The sequence below is a fragment of the Balaenoptera acutorostrata genome, chromosome 4 (genome assembly GCF_949987535.1).
Source record: "Balaenoptera acutorostrata chromosome 4, mBalAcu1.1, whole genome shotgun sequence".
In the NCBI taxonomy this organism is placed as follows: Eukaryota; Metazoa; Chordata; class Mammalia; order Artiodactyla; family Balaenopteridae; genus Balaenoptera; species Balaenoptera acutorostrata.
The window spans coordinates 67785760-67806277 of NC_080067.1; the positions used below are offsets into that span (position 1 = coordinate 67785760).

Genomic DNA, 20518 nt, shown 5'->3' on the forward strand with positions numbered 1-20518 from the left:
CGGGTCTGTGAGCAGAGGACGAGCTTTTCTCGCCGGACTCGGCCCCAGACCCCGTCTGTGTGGCTGTGACGTCCGCTTCGCCCCGCCCGCTTTGGGTGGTGACGCGGGGGTGGCCACACCCCCGAGCTTACGTCACTAGCCCGGTTCCCTCTCCCGGGAGCGTTGGCGGACGCGCGGCTCCCACCCCCTCCCCTCTCACGGGCTCTCCCCTCCCCGGTGGCGCCGCGGCCCGACCCTCTGCAAGGCGATGGCCCGGGCCCCGAGCGCGGGCTAGCGTGCCTGGGTGCCCGGCCATGGGCTGTATCGGCTCTCGGAGCCCGGCGGGTCAGGGTAAGAGGCGGAGGCCGGGCCAGTGTTGGGGAGTCGGGCTGCGGCTGCCCGGTGCGCGGGCCGCGGGGGGGTGGGGGCCTTGAGGAGGGGGCTGGTGTTGGGAGAGGGAGGAGCCTGCACTGGGGAGGCGGGCCCGGCAAGAGGAGGGAGCGGGCCGAGCCGGGAGGGGGCTAAGCCGACTCGGGCTCGCTCCTAAAGGCCTGCTGCCTGCCTCTGGGCTTTGCTGGGTGGACTCGTGGTCTTTCCGCCTGCCTCCCCACCGCTGAGGGTGGCAGGAGGCGCACAGCCTAGAGAGGGGCTGGTCAACCCTCTCCAGCCCGTGGCGACTGGCCTTGCACGCCCACTCACGATCACCCCCCTCAGCCTACATCTCTCCTCTCACTGTCCTGGGAGTGGCCCTGTGCTGGGAACCTGCCTCTCCGAGCTGTGTCCCAACCCCCTTCAGGAGATAGTCTGGAAACGCTGGCCATGCTCCCTACCACGGAGTTTTTGACTAAACTTATTACCCGCTTTAGAGTCTGCAGGTTGATGAAGCGAACCGCGGCCCCATTTGGGGGCACCTGTGAGCACCTGCTCACCTCTCACCTCTTAAAACTGTTTTAGTTCCCTTACCCCACTCCCAACGAAAACAAAAATCATCCTACCCTGTGGAGGGAAACAGGAGTCCAAGGGAGGCTATCAGGGCATCCTTCCCACAACTGCTGATCCCTGCTTGGGCCTTGGTTCCCACAGATGGTGGTGCACACTGTGGCCTGGCCTTAGTTCTAGTGTCTGAGGTGGGCCAGCCTACTTAACTCCAGTGTCATGGATTTCCCCACGCCTAAGACCAGGCAGGAACTTGTGACATTGAGGGCTGGGTTTGGAATGGGTCCTGGGCTTTCAGGGCAGGCGGTCAGTCACACAGGCCTTAGTATGTGTGGTACTTGAGGTTCTTTGGAGCTAAGACTCTAGCTGAGATTTGTACTTTACTTGGGTTCCCATGAGGAATTCTGGGATTTGTAGTCCTAAATTAATCTCATGACTTTTGAAGCTGAGAAGCAGCAGGCTGCTCTGATTCCTCTGGCCCTGCTAAGGCTTGGAGTTCAGGAAGTCATCCCTCCTTTAGTCAGGAGAGTTTGGCTGACCTCATGACTAGACTCAAGAGCCCTGATTAGGTACCAGCTGGCGGCCAGGGATGGCCTGTAACCTTGTGTCTTCCTTCTGGTTGGTAGCATTTCTGGGGACCACCAGCTGGCTGAGGCTCAGGGACAGAGACGGCTGCTCCAGCTAAAGGTCAGTTGTTATGTACATTGCCTGTTGGCACTGTCTAGGGGATGAGCCTCATCTCCCTGAGCTCCAGAGAGCTCAGCTGGGCCCTGGCGCTCCCACCTCCTCAAAGCCATGAGGCAGAAGTGTTCTCCTTATGTGACTAGGCACAGGTTCCAAGTGGGGAGGGGACTGGCTCAGCATCCGGATCCAAAATAGGAATAGAACTGGGAGCTGAGCCTGGAGCAGTTCTGGGCTTTTGGTTCTCTGCATCAACACAGCCAGCATGCCTATGATTTCTGTGCTGGGCAAAATGTTTCTGTGGCAGCGTGAAGGACCTGGAGGACGATGGACTTGTCAGACAAGTCGCAGAGGTGAGATCAGGGACGCAGATGTGATTTGGGAGGTGATGGAAAGCTCTGGAGTAGGATGCTTATGTGGCAAGAGGAAAATTACTCTGGCTTAGATTTTGGGAACCAGGCTGAAATAGGAGCAACCAAGTTGGGGCCAGACAGGGCATTAGGAAAAAGCCTTAGGGGACTGGGGCGAAAGTCAGAAAAAATCACGCGTTTGTCAGAAAAGAAGAGTAAAGGGCTGCGCACAAGCTGTGGCTGGCGAGAGGAAGGAACCAGAGCAAGCCTGTAAAGGGTCCAAGTTGGTGGTGGTGGTGGTGGTGGTGATGGTGGTGGAAGACTGTGGTGTGCTTTCCAAGAGGAATGGGTAGGCTGAGAAACCTGAGAAGATTCCGGATTTATCAAAGTTTAGGTTTCATACCTAGGGCTTTGATGGCACGATATATCTTGAGGAGGATGGTGGGGAGTGGCTGCAACAAAACGGCCCCGGAGGCCTGAAGTTCAGGGCTGTGGGATGGGGGCTTTCAGACTTGAGGAGCGCTCCAGGTGGATGCTTATATTCTGGGAGATGGGGGAGGTGGTATGGAGAAATGGAACGGCAGCCCCGGATGAAAATGGGCATCTCGGCAGAAGTGGGAGCCCCGCTGAAAAGCCTTCCCCCCACCCCTCAGTGGCCTCGGATCCGGCGTGGGCTGTGGAGTGGATCGAACTTCCTCGGGGCCTCTCTCTATCTTCCTTGGGATCTGCTCGGACCCTCCGAGGCTGGAGCCGGTCCTCCCGCCCTTCCTCAGTGGACAGCCAGGACTTGCCAGAGGTGCTGGGCCCCTGGTGTTGGTAGTGGGGAGGGGGCCCGCATCCACGTGAAGGGGATCTGTGTGCCCCACCCCCGCTTCGCCAGCCTACTCCTGGCTCCCTTTTCCTGCGAGCGAGCGGAGGCGCTATCCGGCCGGCGGGGCCCCAAGGCCGCCCCCGTGCCGGTCTGCTCTGCTTGGCGCTGTGCCAGCGGGCGGGCTTGCTTGCGCCTTGGGCCCTGACGTCAGCGCATCCCGGGCCGTATCCCTGGAGACCCTGTTGCATGGTGATGGGTTGCCAGGGAGACATACACCTTTTCTCTGGGCCTGGGCCGCAGCTGCGCGAGCGCAGGCAAGGATGGCGGTGGCTGGGGGGAGTGATGGGAGGGAGGGGGGCGAGCCAGGAAACACCCACCAGGTGCTCCTCCCCCCAGGCCCGGCCAGAAGCTGCCGGCACCACCCTGGGGGCCCTGTCAGCCAGGTACTGAAGGGGAGGGACAGGGTGGGCCTGAGGTCAAGGGGCAGGTGGAGTCCCTCTTCTGAGGGGTGGGAACGAAACGGAGGAGAGCTAGGCAATGCCGAGGAGGGGGCGTGTGCCTCTGACTTCATTCATTCATTGAGGGAAACGTTTTCCCGGGCTGCCAAGGAGTGCTGAGCCAGGGGTAGGGTGGAGGTAGGAACCCAGGTGAATCAGACTCAGGCTTTGCCATCCCAAGATCCCTCAGGAGAGATGCAAGGGCATCGCTGAGGTGGGGCTGCAGGCATCCAAGAGGACAGAGAGAGAAACTGGACTGAAAACATAATGGGAGGTGGCACTTGAGGGTCAGGCCTTAAATGGTAGGGAGCATTTTGTCAGGCAAGGACGGCATTCTTCGCCCAGGGGAAAGCTGCGTTCCTTTGCCTGGAGGGCAGGTGGGGAAGTGGACTTTTACTGGGCAGAGGAGATCAGTGGTGGATTCCAAGCAGGCCTGGAAGGAGGCCAAGGCCTCACGGAGTGGGTTCCTTCAGTGCCTGACTGTGAAGCTTGCACTTCACTGGGCCTTGGAGGAGTCCAGGAAAGATTTTAAATAGGGACATATTGTGACCAGTTGCACTCCAGGAAAATTATTTGTTTACATTTATACTTTGCCTCATTCATTCAGCCTATGTATTTTGAGAGATTACTGTGTACCAGGCGCTGTGTTAAACACAAGGGTGCAGCAGTGACCAAGAGAGACCAAATTCCTCAAAGAGCTAAAGATCAGCAAGAAATAAGGAAACACAGGAAATAGACCATAATGACACACACGGGGTATGTTGATTGAGGATGGTGACTTGTTACAGACTACAGAGGGAGGATGGACTACTGGTAGGGTGGCCAGGAAGGCTCTCTGAGGGAGTAATATTTCAGCCAAGACCCCAAAGATGAGAAAGAGCCAGACAGTCATGGGAAGGGGGGAGGGGAACACTTACATACACAACATTCTGGGCTGAGAAAACAGCGTGTTCCAAGTCTCAGCGTGAGTCGGAACTTAGGGGACCACCACTTGTGCTAATCTGGGCAAGGGGCACTGAGGGCTTTCTCTCAGGGGCAGTGGGAGTGGAAAGGTTGAGGGTAGTATAAGAGACAGTTTGGCGATGGAATCGTTAGGTCTTAACAACAGATACGGGTAAGCAAGGCCTGGGGGAGAGCTGAGGTTTGGAGCCAGGCTGAATGGGCGAATGGTGGGGTGATGCAAAGTCAGGAAGTCTGGAAGCAGGGCCAGATATGGGGAGAAGGTGTTGGGCTTGGTTTTGGTCATGCTGAGTTTGTGGCCCTTGTAGGCTCTAGAAACAGCTAGAATGGGGGTCAGAAGACTGAGAGGAGGAGAGGGGCAAGGGGGGAGAGGACCTGAAGGAAGTCCCTCTTCCCATACCCTTGTCCCCTCCTCTTTGCTCTTCTCAAAGGCCCCACTCCGTTTACTTGCCAACCTGCTTCCCTCCCCTCTGCAAGCTGGGACGGTGGAGGGTTAGCGGCAGTTCTGCTTCTTTGGGCCTGCCGGAGTTTCTGTTGCTCCCTGGGAGGACACAGTTTGCTGATCCTGGCTTCTTACCCTCTTACATATCCCAGCAGCCACTGGGACATCTGAGATGCTCTGGCATCTCTTCTCAGCTCCCACATCTGCTTGATGCCTTGGGTGGAGTATGGGCATCTGGGGGACACTGCTGTCAGAGGGGCACTCACCCTCTGATGCTGTCACCCAAGGTGAATGTTGGAGACACAGTCGCGATGCTGCCCAAGTCCCGAAGAGCCCTAACTATCCAGGAGATCGCTGCGCTGGCCAGATCCTCCCTGCATGGTATGCACCCCTTCCCGTGCCTCTGGCCATTTGGTCCTTTCTTTGCCCTTTTGCACGTGCCCTTGGGGACTGTATCCTGTGAGCTCTTGCTGGGATCTCCCTTTTCCTGTCTTTCTCAGATGAATCCCAGCCCCCTCCTCTCACGCAAGGGCACATGTGGACCCTACCACTTCCCTCCCAGATGCTCCCTGGTCTTTCCCCTTACCAGCTTTCCTCACTCTGCCCCACCTTCAGGTATTTCCCAGGTAGTGAAGGACCACGTGACCAAGCCCACTGCCATGGCCCAGGGCCGAGTGGCTCACCTCATTGAGTGGAAGGGCTGGAGCAAGCCAAGTGACTCGCCCGCTGCCCTAGAATCAGCCTTTTCCTCCTACTCAGACCTCAGTGAGGGTGAACAAGAGGCTCGCTTTGCTGCAGGTGGGTTTATCGTAGGGATGCTCGTGTGCCTCTCCTTGGGCCTGATGTGGGGGCTGGAGTCTTTCTACACCCCTGTGTCTACCCTCTCCTGTGTCCAAGCTGAGTCCTAGTCTTAGTTCATCCTCTCTGCTAAACGAATTCTGTGTCCTTCCTCTCAGGAGTGGCCGAGCAGTTCGCCATTGCAGAAGCCAAGCTCCGGGCATGGTCGTCAGTGGATGGTGAGGACTCCACCGATGAATCCTATGATGAGGACTTTGCTGGGGGAACTGACTCAGGTGAGGGGACATCCCATTGCTCGTGCTGCCAGCTGGGGTGGAACTGCCTGATGGGCCTTGTGATTCAGAGCTCGGCCTTTGTTTTGGAAGGGGAGATCCGGAATGTCCTCAAGCTGTGGAAGGGGAGAGGAGAGGGACAGACTCTGTCCAGGCCGTCCTTGACATTCAAGGGGTAGGAGGGCTATCTACGTTTGTGGGTGGGCAGTCAGCAGTTGGAAATGGAGTGGTTCCTTTTCCACAGGTGCTGAGCCTTCTCTGCCTGTCTGTACAGTTGGGCTTTGCAGTCCTGAAAAAAAAAAAAAAAGGTCCAGAGACCTCACTGATACGTTCTCTGCAGCTGCTCTCTGAGAGGGTCCGCTTCCGGCTGGCTGTGCAGCAGCGCGGCTCCTCACAGGGCCGGGGCCCCAGGCAAACAGGAAGGCTTGCTGGGCCTGGACTGCCCCCAGGGCCGCTGGCTCCAGCTCAGCATCCTTGCCTTCCAGCCAAGGCCGGCCTGTGGACCTTTCTCTGGGCCAGGGCATGCAGAGGGGGCCCTGCGGGGGGCCGTGCAGCTGTGCAGAGGCCCTCCTTTCATCTTCCATTCTCTGAACCACATGGCTGACTTTCTCTGTAGCTTCTGGGCTCAAACCTCACAGGCCACCTTCCCCCCCACCCCCCACCTCTTTGCCTTTGAAGATTGCCTCCACCCGCCCCGATCCCTCCAGCTAATTAACAAGTTCTCCAAGGTGGGCAATACATTAGAGCAGATTGGAGACTGCTGCTGTGGTCCAGAGGGGACTGATTTGGATGCCTGAACCACAAGCGTTTTTGTTTAATTGAGTTCCAGGCCTGCTTTGACTCCTGGTATAATGATAATAACTAACATTTATCCAAGGCCACTGCTAGCCTATGTGGAATCTTTGTGCAAATTAGAAAAAGGCATGTCTTTATCTGGTGGGCACAAACCCATGCTAGGGCATGTTGCTTGGTGGGTAGAGTGAGGGCTGAAATTCAGCCCTCACTCACTGCCTTGGACAGGCTCCCCTTGTGCAGTGAACAACCTGCACCATGTATGGTATCCCTGTATATTTTGTTTCATACGGTGTACTAGAGTCTGTTGTTCTCTCAAGAACCCTGTAAATGTATAACCCCCAATTCACCATTAAGGGAATCGAGGCACTGAGAGGTTAAGTGACTTGCTCCAAGTTACTCAGCTCCTGTGAGGGTGGAGCTGGGAGGATGCGGCTTCCATCCCAGGTTGGCCAATTGAAGTGGGGCTAGCAGGGCTGTCTTCTTTCTCTCCCCCTGCAGACACGGCTGGGCAGCTGCCCCTGGGGCCCCACCTCCAGGACCTCTTCACCGGCCACCGATTCTCCCGGCCTATGCGCCAGGGCTCCGTGGAACCCGAGAGCGACTGCTCGCAGACCGTGTCCCCAGAGACCCTGTGCTCTAGTCTGTGCAGCCTGGAGGACGGGTTGTTGGGCTCCCCGGCCCGCCTGGCTTCCCAGCTGCTGGGCGACGAGCTGCTCCTCGCCAAACTGCCCCACAGCCGGGAAAGTGCCTTCCGCAGCCTGGGCCCATTGGAGGCCCAGGACTCGCTCTACAGCTCGCCCCTCACAGAGTCCTGCCTTTCTCCCGCTGAGGAGGAGCCAGCCCCCTGCAAGGACTGCCAGCCGCTCTGCCTGCCGCCAGCGAGCAGCTGGGAACGGCAGCGGCAAGCCTCTGACGTAGCTTCTTCTGGGGTGGTGTCCTTAGACGAGGATGAGGTGGAGCCAGAGGAACAGTGACCCACATCATGCCCGATGGTGGCATGTGTCCCCTGGCCACTGCTGGGGGCAGAGCCTCTGTGCCCAAGCACGGGCGAGGCTTCCAGCAGAGCTCCAAAGCCTGGAGGGCTCCTGGGAGCACTCACTCCTCCATTGTGTGTTTGCATGAAAGTGTTCAGAGGAGGCAGGGGCCAGGCTGGGGGCGCATGTCCTGCCCCCACTCCTGGGGTTTGCCGGGGGTTGCCCGGGGCCCCTGGGGCATGGCTACAGCTGTGGCAGACAGTGATGTTCATGTTCTTAAATCAAAACCACCACGTGCACATTTCCCCCTCGGGTGATGTGAACCCCTATGGGGGCAGCTGTGACTGGGCTGTGTGGGGTGGAGCGGGAGGGAGCCCTGCCTCCCCGCCCCCTCCCCCTGCCTCTCCTCTGCTTCTCTCCTCACCTCCGAGTCCATGTGTAGTGCTTGACAGAACTGCCCCCGCCCGGGGTGGGGGGCTGGCTCTGACCCTCCTGGAGCCTCTGGATTGAGCTGTCCCCCCAAGGGCCCCTCGCCCAGCTGGGCTCGTGCTGTGCTTCACCTGTCCATCGTCTCTAAATCTTCTTTTTCCTAAAGAGGGGTCTTGGTCTGTTCTTTCAGTCGGATCTTCTCTGGGAGGCACTGGAATGATGAAAGCCTGTACTCTCGGCCCTTTCCCTGGCCCCCCTGGCGGGGTCTGGGCCCTTTCCCAGCTACTTGTAGGACATGTGGTCAGGGTCCTGGTGGCTCTCAGCCCGGGGGCTGCCCCATTCACTAGAGAGTTCTCTTTAGGGTGGAGCTGGAAGAAGGGATGGCTCTGGTTGCCACGGAGCCGTGATTTGGATGTCCTTCCAGAGAGGGCCACAAGGGGGCCACACGGGTGGCCGGGCAGCTATCAGCAGGAATGGTGCCAACGAGTGACAGTCATGAGGGAGCGTCTCTCCTTGGGGAGGAAAGAGGGTAGTGCCTTTCTTGGCTGAACAAAAGGCCAAAGCTACCTTACTGGGGGACTGCGCCCCAACCGGGGTGTTGATGAGCGAGCGGTGGTGGCCTCTGCAGACCCTGCATTCCACGGACAGCAGGCTCTGGAGTTTTACGGCTGTCGGGCGGGGATGGGTGGCTGCTGAATCTGGAGCCTTGTAGGCTTTGGCAGGTGAGAGGGCCCAAGGTAAGAACAAGAGCTGGTGGGCACAGGCATTCTACATAGAAGTGGCTCATTAGGTGTTTATTTTGTTCTATTTAAGAATTTGTTTTATTAAATTAATATAAAAATCTTTGTAAATCTCTATATACATCTGGTCACAGGAGGTTCCAGTATAAACCCATATTAGTTCTACCCCTTCCCTCAAAGGGGGAGCAGGGGTCAAGTGCCCACCCCCATCCTGTCAGGGCAGTGCCGACCTTCCTGCCCTTGGAACACTTGCTGCAGGTGGGCACTGGGTCAGATTTCAGGTAGGATGAGCCAGGAGAAGCTAGCACCCCAGGTCTGGAAGCGGGGCTGGAGCTCCTGTTTTCTCAAGGCAGAAGGAACAGGAGAGCTGCAGGATCTGGGCCGACAGCCGTGGCCACTGCCATCCCAGGCCACCCCTTGAGGGGATCACTGGCACTTGTCGTCACTGTCAGAAGGGCTGCCCTCCCGGGGGAGGCCGTGGCGGGAGCGGGGCCCCCAGAGTGCATGCATCTCGGTGGTCTCTGTGTCACTGCTGCTGGTGGCACTGTCTCGGAAGCTGGCAAGGGGCGGCCGGACTTTCACACCCTGTGCTGTGACAGAGCCCTCGATAGCCTTCCGGAGCTGGAAAGGTGAGAGGATCAGATGTGTGGACTCGGAGCTCCCTGCTCAGACTCCTCCCCAGCACTTCCCCAGGTGGCTGGACATAAGCCTCTGAGCCTTTTGGGAAGTGGAAGTGGTCACTATCATCTCACCTCCTTTAGGGTGACAATTCCAATGAGTCTGCCAATACTGGTGACATAAGCATGGTCCACTCCCAGCAGTGAGAAGATGGTGTGAGTCTGTGGGGTGGGGAGAAAACACATTGGACTTGATGTGTGAGGGGACAGCTCTAGATTATAGGCCAGAGGGACCCAGAACAAGGTGGTGGGGAGCAGTAGAAGGGGTGAGGATGGATGGTGAGGAAGGGGACAGAACCACTGGAGGAAAAAGAACAACAGAATGTTTCTGTAACCAAGCCTCAGAAACTTGATAGTGGGAATCTTTATGTTGCTTACATTGATGGAGCAAGGGACAGAGGAAGGCTTCTTTGTCCCACATTAGAAAGGAGGACAGAGGAGAGAACAACTGTTGAAATACGACATCAGATGATTGGCCAGGCACCGGGCTAGGTCTTTCCTACATTAACATTTAATTTCAGTAGTGTCCTGAGAAGTAAGTATGATACCCATTCTACAGGAGAGGCAACATGAGGGTCAGAGCTGAAGTGACTTGCTCAAGGTCATCAGGAAGAAGTGGCCTTGCAGCCCCAGCTCACTTTTCATCACATTATAGAAGGAGGAAGCACAGCCCCAGTCGTCCCATGCAGCTGTCCAATTAGTCACGGACTGAAGTTCCACACGCACCCCACTCCCCCTTAGGGGTATTGGCCCTGAATCCTCTGCCTCTAACTCACCTCTGTGGCTGATACACACTTCCCATTGGCTCTCAGTTGGCTGGCCAGTTTTGGTACCCCTCCAATCTTGGCCTGCAGCGCTCTACATCTCTCAAACAGTTTGCCTTTTCTGGGGCCCAAGTAGCATCCCGGGTCCTTTTGAGATGTAGCTTGCAGTCCAGGGGGACAACAGTCACGCCCATCCTCTCATGTTTTTCTTGCTTCGGGCCCTCACCCCAGGCTTTTGAATGTAATCACCAAGGGTTCAGAAATTGTCTGGCAGTTCCCCTTGTGCTCTAAGTGGATTTTCTTGGGCCAGATGTCTTGAAAAACACTCTACTGACTCAGCAGTTCCTGGAATTTTTGGCCCATCATTTATCGCACTGTTTTGAGTTTACTTGTAAGCCTTTTGGCTTAATATTTGAATCAAAATGGGCATTAATAACCCAGCTTCCTGAGTACCACTTACTCAGAACTCACTGTTATCATCTTAATACTTTAAAAATGTTTTATTATACAGTGCTAAATTCTCCATCTAAGACATGACAGTAATTATAAAAGGAGATAAACAGAAGTTCAGTTTTAGAATACACTTTTCTGTGCTCCTTCCATGCCTATGTCATAACTGTCATGTGGTTAGCAAGTTCCTCCTCATATCTAACTTGAATCCTATGTGCTACAAGTTATCTTTAATTTCTTCATAAGACTTCGGAGGGAAACATCGTTATAAGGTTTCCTGTTTCAATAATCCCTTAGCCTTGCCTTCTTATCATTTAATAATCCCTCTCATCTTCTCCCAAGGATCCTATTAAATAGTTCCCCTTGATTTTCTGTTCTCCACCATCCTAATCAGAGTGAGCTTCTGGCAGACTATATGCTTTTTAGATTTGCAAACCACTTGTCCCACTAAGCCTTATTGATTGACTTTCTGAACGTCCTGGCCATTCCCCCCAACCTCCTCACCATCCTCACCAGACAGGGCTGCAACATCCTAATGGGTTCTGCTTTCTGCCTCCCTTCCCTCCAGCTTGGCTCTGCCATCCTAAGAGCTTTCCCAAACTTGAGTTAGACCCCAGACTCCCCAGAATGGCCCATTAAGACCCTTCCCAAACTCGCCTCAGCCTGTCTTTCCAGCCTCAGATGCCGCCAGGCACCCCAGCTTCCAGCCTCAGATAATCACTCATCCTTTTCTGAGAACATCCATTTCTTCCACGCTTCAGCCCTTCCCTCACGACACCATCTTTTAAAGTCTCCTGTTGTTCACCTCTCAGTATAAGCAGTAGCAGTAATTCCTAACATATATCGAATACCTACTATGTGCTGGGCACTGTTCTAAGTGCTTCACATGTTATCAACTTTAATCCTCAGAAAAACCTATGTTGGCACAACGATCCCATTTTACAGAGAAGGAAAGTGAGGCACAGAGGCTAAGAAATGTGACAAGGTTTCGGGTTCAGCCCGCTGGCACTCTAGCTTCCCCCCTCCACCCACTGATGCTCTGCAGGTGGCCCTGAATGAATGAGGCACTCTGATGGTATGGGGACGTCCAGTTGCACAGGTTCCTAAATAGTCTCCAGTGTATTCCTCTCCCCTCTGCATGTTCCTTTCCTGGACTTCACTGGGCTACTACTTACTGACTCCTCAGGCCTACAAGGACATTTTGAATTCTCATCTTGTATGTTCTTATCACTTTCAGTTCTTTATACTTTTGTTAGTTGGTTCCTCAAAGGCTTCATTTCGTCCTCTGAGTTTTAAGTTTGCAACAAACACCTACTTTGTTCTTTTTCATTTTCATTTAATTAGACACCAGGGAGCCCATTGGAGGGCCCATACTTCTTGGGCTTGGGAACAGTGAATTGACAGGGAGAGGGTCAGTTTCGCCTTCCGAAAGAATCCTGGGATTGGGGCCAGGAAATCTGGCCTCTGGGCCTGACTCTGCTATATTGACTCAGGCAAGTAACCTCCTCACTGCCTCCCTGTGTATTAAAATGGTTAAATGGTTAAATCCACAGGCTTTTGGGTCAGACCATCTTGGATTCCAGGCCTAGTTCTGCTACTTACTAGCTGTGTGACCTTGGGCAACCTGCTTAACCTCTCTGAATCTCAATGTCCTCATAAAAACTAGAATAGAAAAACCAGAATATCACAATACCCATCTTACAAGGTGGTTGTGAGGATTAAACATGTGAAGAGCTTAGCCCACTGCCTGGCATGTAGCAGGCACTAAAAAAAACACGTCACCATTATCATCATCATCGTGTGATGTCTGAGGATTAAGTAAGGTGATGGAAATGCTTTAGAGGTCTTAGGAAGAAAGGCTTTAAATAAAAGCCATATGTATTATTCACAGGCCTATCTTCTTTTTTTCTTGCAATTGCACTGCAGTTCCCCACTCATTTTGATCCGAGGTCTTTACCCAAAGGCTTATATGTTCCTTTATTACCTTTTGCTTTTTTGTTTTTGTCCCCTGTTCTTCCTGCCCTGCTTGTCTGCACTAGGCTGGCTCTTGGGCACAGTTTGTGTCTAAGCTAGCTGCCCAAGCTGCAGACCTTGGGAAAATTTCTCCCCTTCCCCCGTCTAATGTGCTCACAGGCTTGCACGTTAAATCTGTCAACAATTTAGCTAAACCCCCCTGGTTTTTGCCCAAGCGGCCTGCTGGGTGTGCCTGTACTCCCTGCCTTCGCTTAGAGGCCTGAAGGTGCCCAATAATGCCGGCTGCGCCATTCTGGGGGGGCCCGAGGCAGTTCTGTGAAGAGAGCCCCCACCCTCTGTTAGCATCAGCCTCACCCACTGCCAACCTGTCTGCACTCCAGTTTTCTCTGCATTTATGCAGGCCATTGTGACCTTCTGCTGAGCTATCTTCCTGTGTCTCTACCAGTTTTCCTTTGGCCTACACTGAGTCAGACTTTCTGGGGTCTGACATTCCAAGCCCCCCACTAGGCACTTCTCATCTTTGTTTATCTCTTCTCTGCAGTGTCCCCAATCCTACTTGGATGTTTGTTCGCTTGTTTATTAGATTTTCTTATCCTGCCTATTTCTCACCCATTTTTTTCAGTGTGGGTGTATCAGCCTTGTCAGGCGCTGGCAGCCTCCTGCCTAGCTCTGACTCTAGAGGGTCAGAGGCCTTCTGGCTTCCACCCAGCTCCAGCCCTGTCTTTGTTGCCGCTTTGGTCCAGAGTTCCCTGGGGGCAAGGCTGAGCAGAAGAAAAATGATGCTTGGCTTCACCATAGGCAGGAAGAGGCTAAGGGGCCCTGCTCCTGGCCTCCCATCGTTTGGAGCAATGTGTTTGAAAAACATCTCAGCACAGAGCCCACTCTCTGCTGTCTCTTTTTTCCCCACTGGCTTGAGTCCAAACTTGTGGGAGGACTTAGCTCCCCACCCTGTGCTCCTGAGAGCCCAGGCGGCCCCGGGCCTCTGGCCCTACCTTGTGCAAAGAGGTCCGCTCCACCAGCTGGAAGGGGGCAGGGTCAATTTTGCAGTCACTGAAGTTGACAGGTTCATCTAGTTGCTGCTCCTCCCACTCCAGAATCTGAGGGGACAAGACTAGGAGGGTTAGGGAGAAAGTGCCAACAGCTGCTCTCACCTCCTTGAAAGTTGGCCTGCCCTTTTTCCTACCCCATGGTCCCTCCTATGGGGACAGCAGCCAATATGATGACTGAACACACTCAGGAAGAAGAGTCCAGAGTCCAGTCACACCTTACCTCCTCAGGGGTCATCTCGCCTTCCAGGTCCGAGTCACTCTAGGAGAGAGGAAGGAAGGTTGGCAGCTAGGGGCTTGGGGGAGGTGGTGTATCTCACCAGCTCAGGGGAAGCTTACCCTGCCTAGACCCCGGCCCTCCCTGTCTAGTGCTCCTGAGCTGCAGGAAGAAAGGGAGCACTTACCGCCAGGGAAATTCGGACCCGCTTCGGCTTGCGCTTGTCACATGTTTCCGACTTCTCCAACTTTGTTAGCGCCAAACCAGAGAGAAGAGGAGTGGATGTTATAGGGAGGAGGGAGGTGAGGGAAAGTGGTGGGGCTGGGAGGAAGGGCACAATGCAGGGACAGCTGATATCCAGGAGGGCAGAAGGGCAGAGAGAGTGGAGGCAGGCACTGCAGGGTTAACGGACAGGTGGTCTCAGCGTCAGAGAGAGAGCTGGAGAGAAAGAGCCAGATGGAGAGGCTCTAACCACTCACCTCTGAAGCAGGCTCGGGGGGCGGACTGCCACAGAAGAGGCTTCTGAGGGCGATGCCCGCCTGCTCCATGTTCCCTGTGTTCCCAAACACAAGGCCCTGAGGGCAATGTCGTCCTTGCTGGAGAGGACCAGGAGAGGTGAGGAGGGCAAGGGGAGAGGCGTCCTGGTTCTACTCCTGGCCCATCTGGGCAGCCTCTTAGCTGGGATGTGCTCCAGTAAAAAGGTTGGGCAGGGACCCTAGTGCGTCTCCGGGGCTGGTCTCTGGCTCCGTCGTGCTAGCAGATGGGCTCACCTGTGGGACTCTCCTTGAGGTTCATGGTGTTGCTGGGCCCCCTCTTGAGAGCAGGCTTCAGGGGCTTGTGAGTCTCCCCCCGTGCTGCAGGGAAGCCCGAGTCTTCTGTGTTCACCTGCACAGGCAGGAAGGGGTTGGGGAGCCCATGGCCTCGGACCACCTCTAAGTCACCCTCCCAAACAGTCTACACAATGACATTTAGGAAGTCTGGGTGTCCCTGCCATGGGGCTTTTCCCCTCACCTGGAAGAGGAGGGAGGTCTCAGGGCTGGGGGGACTCTCCTGATCGGAGGGTGAAGAGGTCCGGGCAGCTCGATGCTCCTGCATGTACTGCCGCCGGCGGGCTGGGCTCAGCTGAGCCCCCAGCAATGCCACCACCTGTGAGCACTCGATGGAGCCCAGGAGGATCATGGACTCTGGATAGAGCAGGTGGGAGGACTCAGGAACTGGGGGTGAGGCCCTCCTACCCCCCTGACCTTCTCTCACACCCAGTGTGGGGCCTTGGACACAGACCACACTCCCTAGGGAAACCCTGGCTGGGTTTGCTAGCTTACTGCCTTTGGAACCAAGGAGACTGGTCCTGAGTTCCTGCCCCTCCCCCTTCCTGAGCAGCAACCCGGGCAGATGACCCTAGCACCTGGGCCCCCTCCTGGTCTCACCAGGGGACTCTACTAGGGCCAGCACGCGGCCCTTGGTCCTGTGCAGTGCCAACCGCAGGTCCCGGAAGGTGCAGCTGAGGGCCACGTGGGGAACATCCCGCACCATGATGTCCTCCACTCGCACCCGGTACTGCCTGAGGGCAGAGAGAGGCACGTGGTTTGCCGTCAGCATGGGGAGGGTAGCCCGGGCCGTGAGGGTATCCCAGGGCTGTGAGGAAGGCCCCAGAGCCTATGGGGACAAGGGCTAAGGGCCGAGGTGTACCTACTGCCTTCGTTCTGATCGGGTGGGTCAGCCACAGCTCCCCCAGGGAGTGGACAAGGGCAGCTCTGGCCAGGAGGGAGCAGGGTGGCTGGTCTCCCAGCCTCACTGGCTGAAGACCTTGCTGGAGGTGGGTGGGAGGGAGTCCTAGGGTGCCTTCTGCCCCTCAACCGCTCCCCCCTCGTCACCCAGTCCTCCATACTGGTGGCGGCCCCAGCCCAGCTCAGGCAGATAGGGCAGTTTCTTGATTCGGATGATGCTGTCATAGAGCGAGGGCTGTAGGCTCTGGGCAACGGCGTTGGCCAGGATGACGGCGATCATAACAGGCAGGATGTGGGCGATCTGGCCTGTGAGCTCGAACACGATCACGGCCGTGGACACTGTGTGTGTCACTGCTCCTGCCAGCGCAGCTGCCCCTGGGGACAGCCACCCTCAGTCTCCTCAGGGTGCCCAGGCCCCAGATGACCCCACCCCCCAGTCCTGTAGGGACCCTCTGGGCTGCCCAGTACAATCCTGGGGAGTGGGCTTCTGCAGCCGAGAGAAGCCTGGTTTCTGCCAGCAGGGGGCGCCAGAGCCTCTGGCCCTGTGGCCCAGCCAGGGGTTTTCCAAGACAGGGACCTGGAGCACTCACCCACCACTGCATAGCCTCCGGGCACGATCCGGTAAGTGCTGCCATCTGTGTGAATCCCGTCTGGGAACCAGGCAGCCATGCTTTCGCCCACCAGACGCCCAAATGCTGCTCCTTCAGGGAGGGGGGTGGGAATTGAAACAGGTAGTGGAGGGGGTGGGCAGGGACACTAGGAAGAGAGAGGGTCAGAGGGTAGGGGAGGGGGCCGGTGGGTCATTCAGTGCAGAGGACTGAACTGCGGGGGTGGGGGCGGGGGCTGGACCAAAACCCGCTCCCAGGCAGACGGGGGACAGCCAGGTGGCGGCCAGAGGGTGCAGGCTGGGAGAACCGCAGCTGAGGACTTACCAATGACAAATACAGGCATGAAGGCCCCGCAGGGCACTGGGATGGTGGTGGCCAGTGCAGACATCCAGAACTGCAGGCAGGAGGTCGTTCAAACAGGTAGAGGCGCCTCCTGGCCCCAGGCAGCTCCCAGCTCCACCCCAGAAGCCTACCTTGCTTATCAGTCAGGCACAAACTTCCCAGCTATCTTGGAATCCCCCAGAGGTGAAGGAAAGGAGGACTCAGGAACCAGGTGGCTTGGGTTCAAATCCTCACCCTGCCATCTAGCTGTGTGACTTTGGGCCAGTTACTTAACCTCTTTGTGCCTCGACTTTCCATCTTTAAAACAGGGGTACTAATAGTACCTTTCTCACAGCACTGTTGTGAGGCTTAAAGGAGTTAACATACGGAAAGCGCTTAGAACAGTGCCCCACACCTAGTAAGTCTACGTTGGCTATACATATGTAAGGAGCCCCACCTTCATGAGAATGAAGATGACCAGGGTGAGGAAGACGTTGGCGCGTGGTGGGTTCCAGGCCTGTGAGGTTCCAGGTGGCTCAAGCTCCTCCATCAGGCCCTGGCGGACCCACGTCCGGTTGTCAAACAGGGTGACCAGTGTCTCTTTCTGTGAGAGCTGTAGGTGAACAGGGTGCCTCAGGCTGGGGGACAGACAGGATGAAGGGAAGAGGCCCACAGGACAGCAGGGACTGTTGGCTTTAGAAGGGATGCATCCCAAGGGAAAGTACAAGTTCCTGTTCTGCCTGGGGTTACCTGTCCGGCCATGAACTGTCCAAAGCCAGGGGGGAAGGTCAGAGTAGAGATGAGCAGGGTCACCAGAGCCGGGAAGAGCAGGCGTCTAGAGATGTAGATTTCATAGCATCAAATACTTACTACAGACTAGTGATAGGCTTGGGTGCCCTCACATACCTCAGGGCTGCGGTCACAGCAGGGCCTTGGCTCTTACATAAAAGCACACAGTTCTGAAAGAAGGCCCCCTTTGCCGTTCATGATACGATGTCTCTGAGGGTGATGGCCATCCAGGGTTATAATGAACCCAAATGCCTTTCTGTTGGCTCCTGACTCCCTAAGTGGGTAGCACCAGCAGAAAATTCATCCCCCCAGCCCTCTCTGGACACCTCTAAGCCGTGACGCCTCCCCTTACCCTCAAGTTTCTTCTGCCTCTGTCTGTTTCTCTGAGGTGACTTAACAGTGAAGGTCACACAACATATACTCCAATAAAGAGGTTAAAAAAAAAAAGTGAAGGTCAGTGTTGGGGGAAGCCGGGGTCACTCATGAAGTTGACCGAAGGTGCCAAAGGGAGCAGGTTCAGTTGGTTGCCCCTTCCCTGAATGACGTCAGTCCCAACAGAAGTCATGTCTCAGGCCTCCCCACTCCCAATCCTCAGGGTCACAACTGAGAGAGCTGTGCGCCATGAAGGAAGAACTAAGACTCAAACATTCTCCAGGGAGCACTGCTATCTGGGCCAGGCCAAGGGCCTACAGGAAGCCTTAGCCTTTGATCCAAAATGCCCTCTGCCACTGACTAAAAATCCAAAAGTGCCAATTTTCAGGCAATTCAAATTAAAGTCAAAATGTTCAATCAGTCTGGAAAACACCATTGAGTGCCTATTTTTGACTGGGCCACTATCTGCCGTCTCACCTGTCACCCCCCTTCCCCCAGGCCATGACCCTCACGCAACCCAAAGTGCCCCAGAATCAACTCACTTCTTCATGAGGAAACGGTTGATGGTCTTCTGCTTCCTCATCACCTGGACAATCTTGCGGTTCAGGTAGACAAAGAGCGCTCCCCCGAAGCCACTTGCAATACTGGAGAGGGAACAAGCACCTGGGTGAAAGGCGGTCTCCCCTCTCTTACCTCCTCCTCCCTGACCCACCTCAGCTCCCTCCGCTCCTCACCCAATGACAGCAAAGGCCGGCAGCTCCTGGAGGTCGAAGGGGAAGTCAAGCCGGAACCGGGTTTTGAAGAGAGCTGTGATGGTCTCTGAAGGGAAGCAGAGCAGCAGAGGGAGGTGGCTGTAGCCTCGGAGGTCCCCACCTGAGCCATTTCAGGGCTCCTCTCATGCCCCAGGTCCCCCACCTTCATCACGGTTCCAGACTGCCAAGACCCGGAAGATGAAGGCACTGAAGGTGGCGGCAAAGAAGCCCCGCCAGTAGTTCCGCACAGCGAAGAAGGTAGAGGTGACCTCGATGCTGAAGAGCACACCTGCGGGGGCGGGGTGTAGGCAAGGAGAGTGCCCCTTGAGGCCTGGGCCTGGCCTATCGGCTCAGACCCAAGGTCAGGGCTGGGGCTGACCCGACTGCCCACCTCCAATGGGTGCCGCAAAGCAGCAGCCCACTCCCACGGCACAGGCGGCGGCCAGCATCTCTGTGTTCCGGGATTCGTTCTGGCGAGAGCGGTGGAAAGGGGAGTCGGCGTCAGTGTGGGCTCAGCAGCCCATCCCTCCCCTCTGCCTTCCCCCAAGGTCCCCCTTACCTCATAGATGCCACCGAACAGGGAGAGGAACTTGCTGAGGAGAGCAGCACACATGCTTGCGATATGCACAAAAGGGCCCTGGGAGGTGGGGGCAGGTGGTGAGTGGGGAAGGGGCACACCCTGACCTTGGCCTGGCTTCTTCCTCCACTTGATGGACTCCTTTATTCCCCAACCTGCACTTACCTCTTTGCCAAGGGGCATCCCACTGCCGAGGGCACAGGTCAGCCCGATGACCTTAGCTACGAAGGTCTTGAGGGTGAGGTATTCCTTGAGCACCACTCCCCGCAAGATGGTCTTCATCTCGGGGATGCCGGACCCTGGAGAGGCACAATCCCAGGAGAGTCATTTGATGTGCCTGTTTCAGGGGGTCCCATCTCCGCCCTCTCTTTCTCTTCTATTGTACCGACAGCCTGAGGAGCCAGGATCTGTGTGAATCCGGCAGAGAAAGTGATGAGGACGACGGGGTAGGTGACCCAGGCCAGATACTGGAGTAAGAGGTTAGTGTTCAAGCCCCGGGACATCCACTGCTGAGCTGTGGGGAGAGGATATGCCATTGGAGCTCCGAAGCGCACACCCAGTGCCCGCCTGGCCACTGGACATACTGGTGTGACAAGCTGTCCCAGGGAATATCACACAGAGCCCAGGCACAAGGGGTAGGGAGGGGGCTAGAGGGCACGCACGGAGACAAAGATCACTATAGGTAAGAGGGTCAGTTGGACAGGGGTGGCGAGAAGGTGCGGCCTAGGTGAGTGGCAGTGATTATGCCTGAAGATGGGGCAGTCAGGCTGGCCGGGGGAAGTGGTCAACGGACAAGTGCGGCACAGAGGAGGCAGGTTGGTTCTCCCTAGCCCTTCCCCACCAGCCCTTGTCCTCACCCTGCAGACAGGCAGCGATGGCATAGTCCATGGCCCAGCTGACCAGTGCCATGAGGAGCCCCAGCAGGACCAGGAAGATCCAGTCTTCACCAACCCTGGACACTAGGAACTTATGGCAGTGTACAGTACAGACTGGGAGCAGGGAAGGGAAGGAGGGGAGGCTGGCACCAAAGTGCTCCTACTCCTGTCCCCCCTCCCCCACAGGCAGCTCTAATGGTCTTGGACCCCCTCAGCACAGCACAGCCAAGTCCCCTGCCCCAACCCAGGTCTCACTACGGCATCGGGTGCAACGGCTCTGTCCGTATTCCAGAAGCTCTGGGGCAGCCCGAGGGGAAGGTGGACCCCTCCAGGGCTCGGGCCCCTCCTAGACGGATCCGAGCAGCTTCCTCTTTGGCAAAGGCCCCAAGGTCCTGAGTATACCGGCCATACATCTGAGCAATAGGGAAGATGGGGGTCAGCGGACATGGGCCGAGTGGGGATGCAGGGAGGGCTCCTGGGGCCTCAACTCCCCTTCTCCCAGTCCCCACATTATATACCCCTTCTTGAACCCACACTTCCCACTTGGGCTTAGGGTGTGGGAACAATGCACACTGCAGATCGTGGGGGCTGTCCTGGCTGGAGTGATGGGGACAGCCAAGGTACAGGGACACAGCTCTGGGGGTGGCTGAATAATCGGTCCCCTTCTCACAAGCCTGGGGAGGCTCGGAGCACTGAGGAGGAGTG

General features: G+C 56.3%; 2 protein-coding genes across 5 annotated transcripts; one reads left to right on the top strand and one right to left on the bottom strand.

Moving 5' to 3' along the window:
- The first annotated feature begins 29 nt into the window (after positions 1-29).
- FAM131A (family with sequence similarity 131 member A) lies at positions 30-8089 on the top strand. 4 transcript variants are annotated; one of them, XM_057546084.1, is made up of 6 exons: positions 30-330; positions 2600-2742; positions 4944-5037; positions 5272-5454; positions 5613-5729; positions 7020-8089. In XM_057546084.1, the coding sequence occupies exons 1-6, from the start codon at positions 294-296 to the stop codon at positions 7493-7495; spliced, it is 1050 nt and encodes a 349-aa protein (XP_057402067.1). In that variant the 5' UTR covers positions 30-293; the 3' UTR covers positions 7496-8089. The 4 variants fall into 4 exon arrangements, with proteins under 4 accessions (XP_057402067.1, XP_057402068.1, XP_007195357.1 ...); XM_007195295.2 differs by lacking the exon at positions 30-330 and adding an exon at positions 1665-1949; XM_057546085.1 differs by lacking the exon at positions 2600-2742 and having other exon boundaries at positions 189-330.
- A 615-nt stretch (positions 8090-8704) lies between these two features.
- Positions 8705-20241, bottom strand: CLCN2 (chloride voltage-gated channel 2). The gene is given in 24 exon segments (XM_057546083.1): positions 8705-9285; positions 9417-9503; positions 13522-13626; positions 13799-13837; positions 13980-14039; positions 14272-14345; positions 14563-14677; positions 14804-14976; positions 15220-15353; positions 15681-15894; positions 16110-16220; positions 16452-16521; positions 16906-17061; positions 17199-17283; positions 18152-18253; positions 18344-18428; positions 18525-18650; positions 18753-18831; positions 18921-18998; positions 19104-19237; positions 19324-19452; positions 19796-19927; positions 20069-20156; positions 20158-20241. Coding segments are annotated over 24 exon segments (2640 nt in total). The 5' UTR covers positions 20227-20241; the 3' UTR covers positions 8705-9090.
- Positions 20242-20518: the final 277 nt, after the last annotated feature.

Excerpts from the sequence above, each read along its gene's own strand:
- FAM131A (XM_007195295.2), top strand. The coding sequence starts at position 1,862 with ATGCCTATGATTTCTGTGCTGGGCAAAATGTTTCTGTGGCAGCGTGAA. Across the intron at positions 1,950-2,599 it reads TTGTCAGACAAGTCGCAGAG|TGGCCTCGGATCCGGCGTGG; the intron begins GTGAGATCAGGG and ends CCCACCCCTCAG. Across the intron at positions 5,455-5,612 it reads AGAGGCTCGCTTTGCTGCAG|GAGTGGCCGAGCAGTTCGCC; the intron begins GTGGGTTTATCG and ends CCTTCCTCTCAG.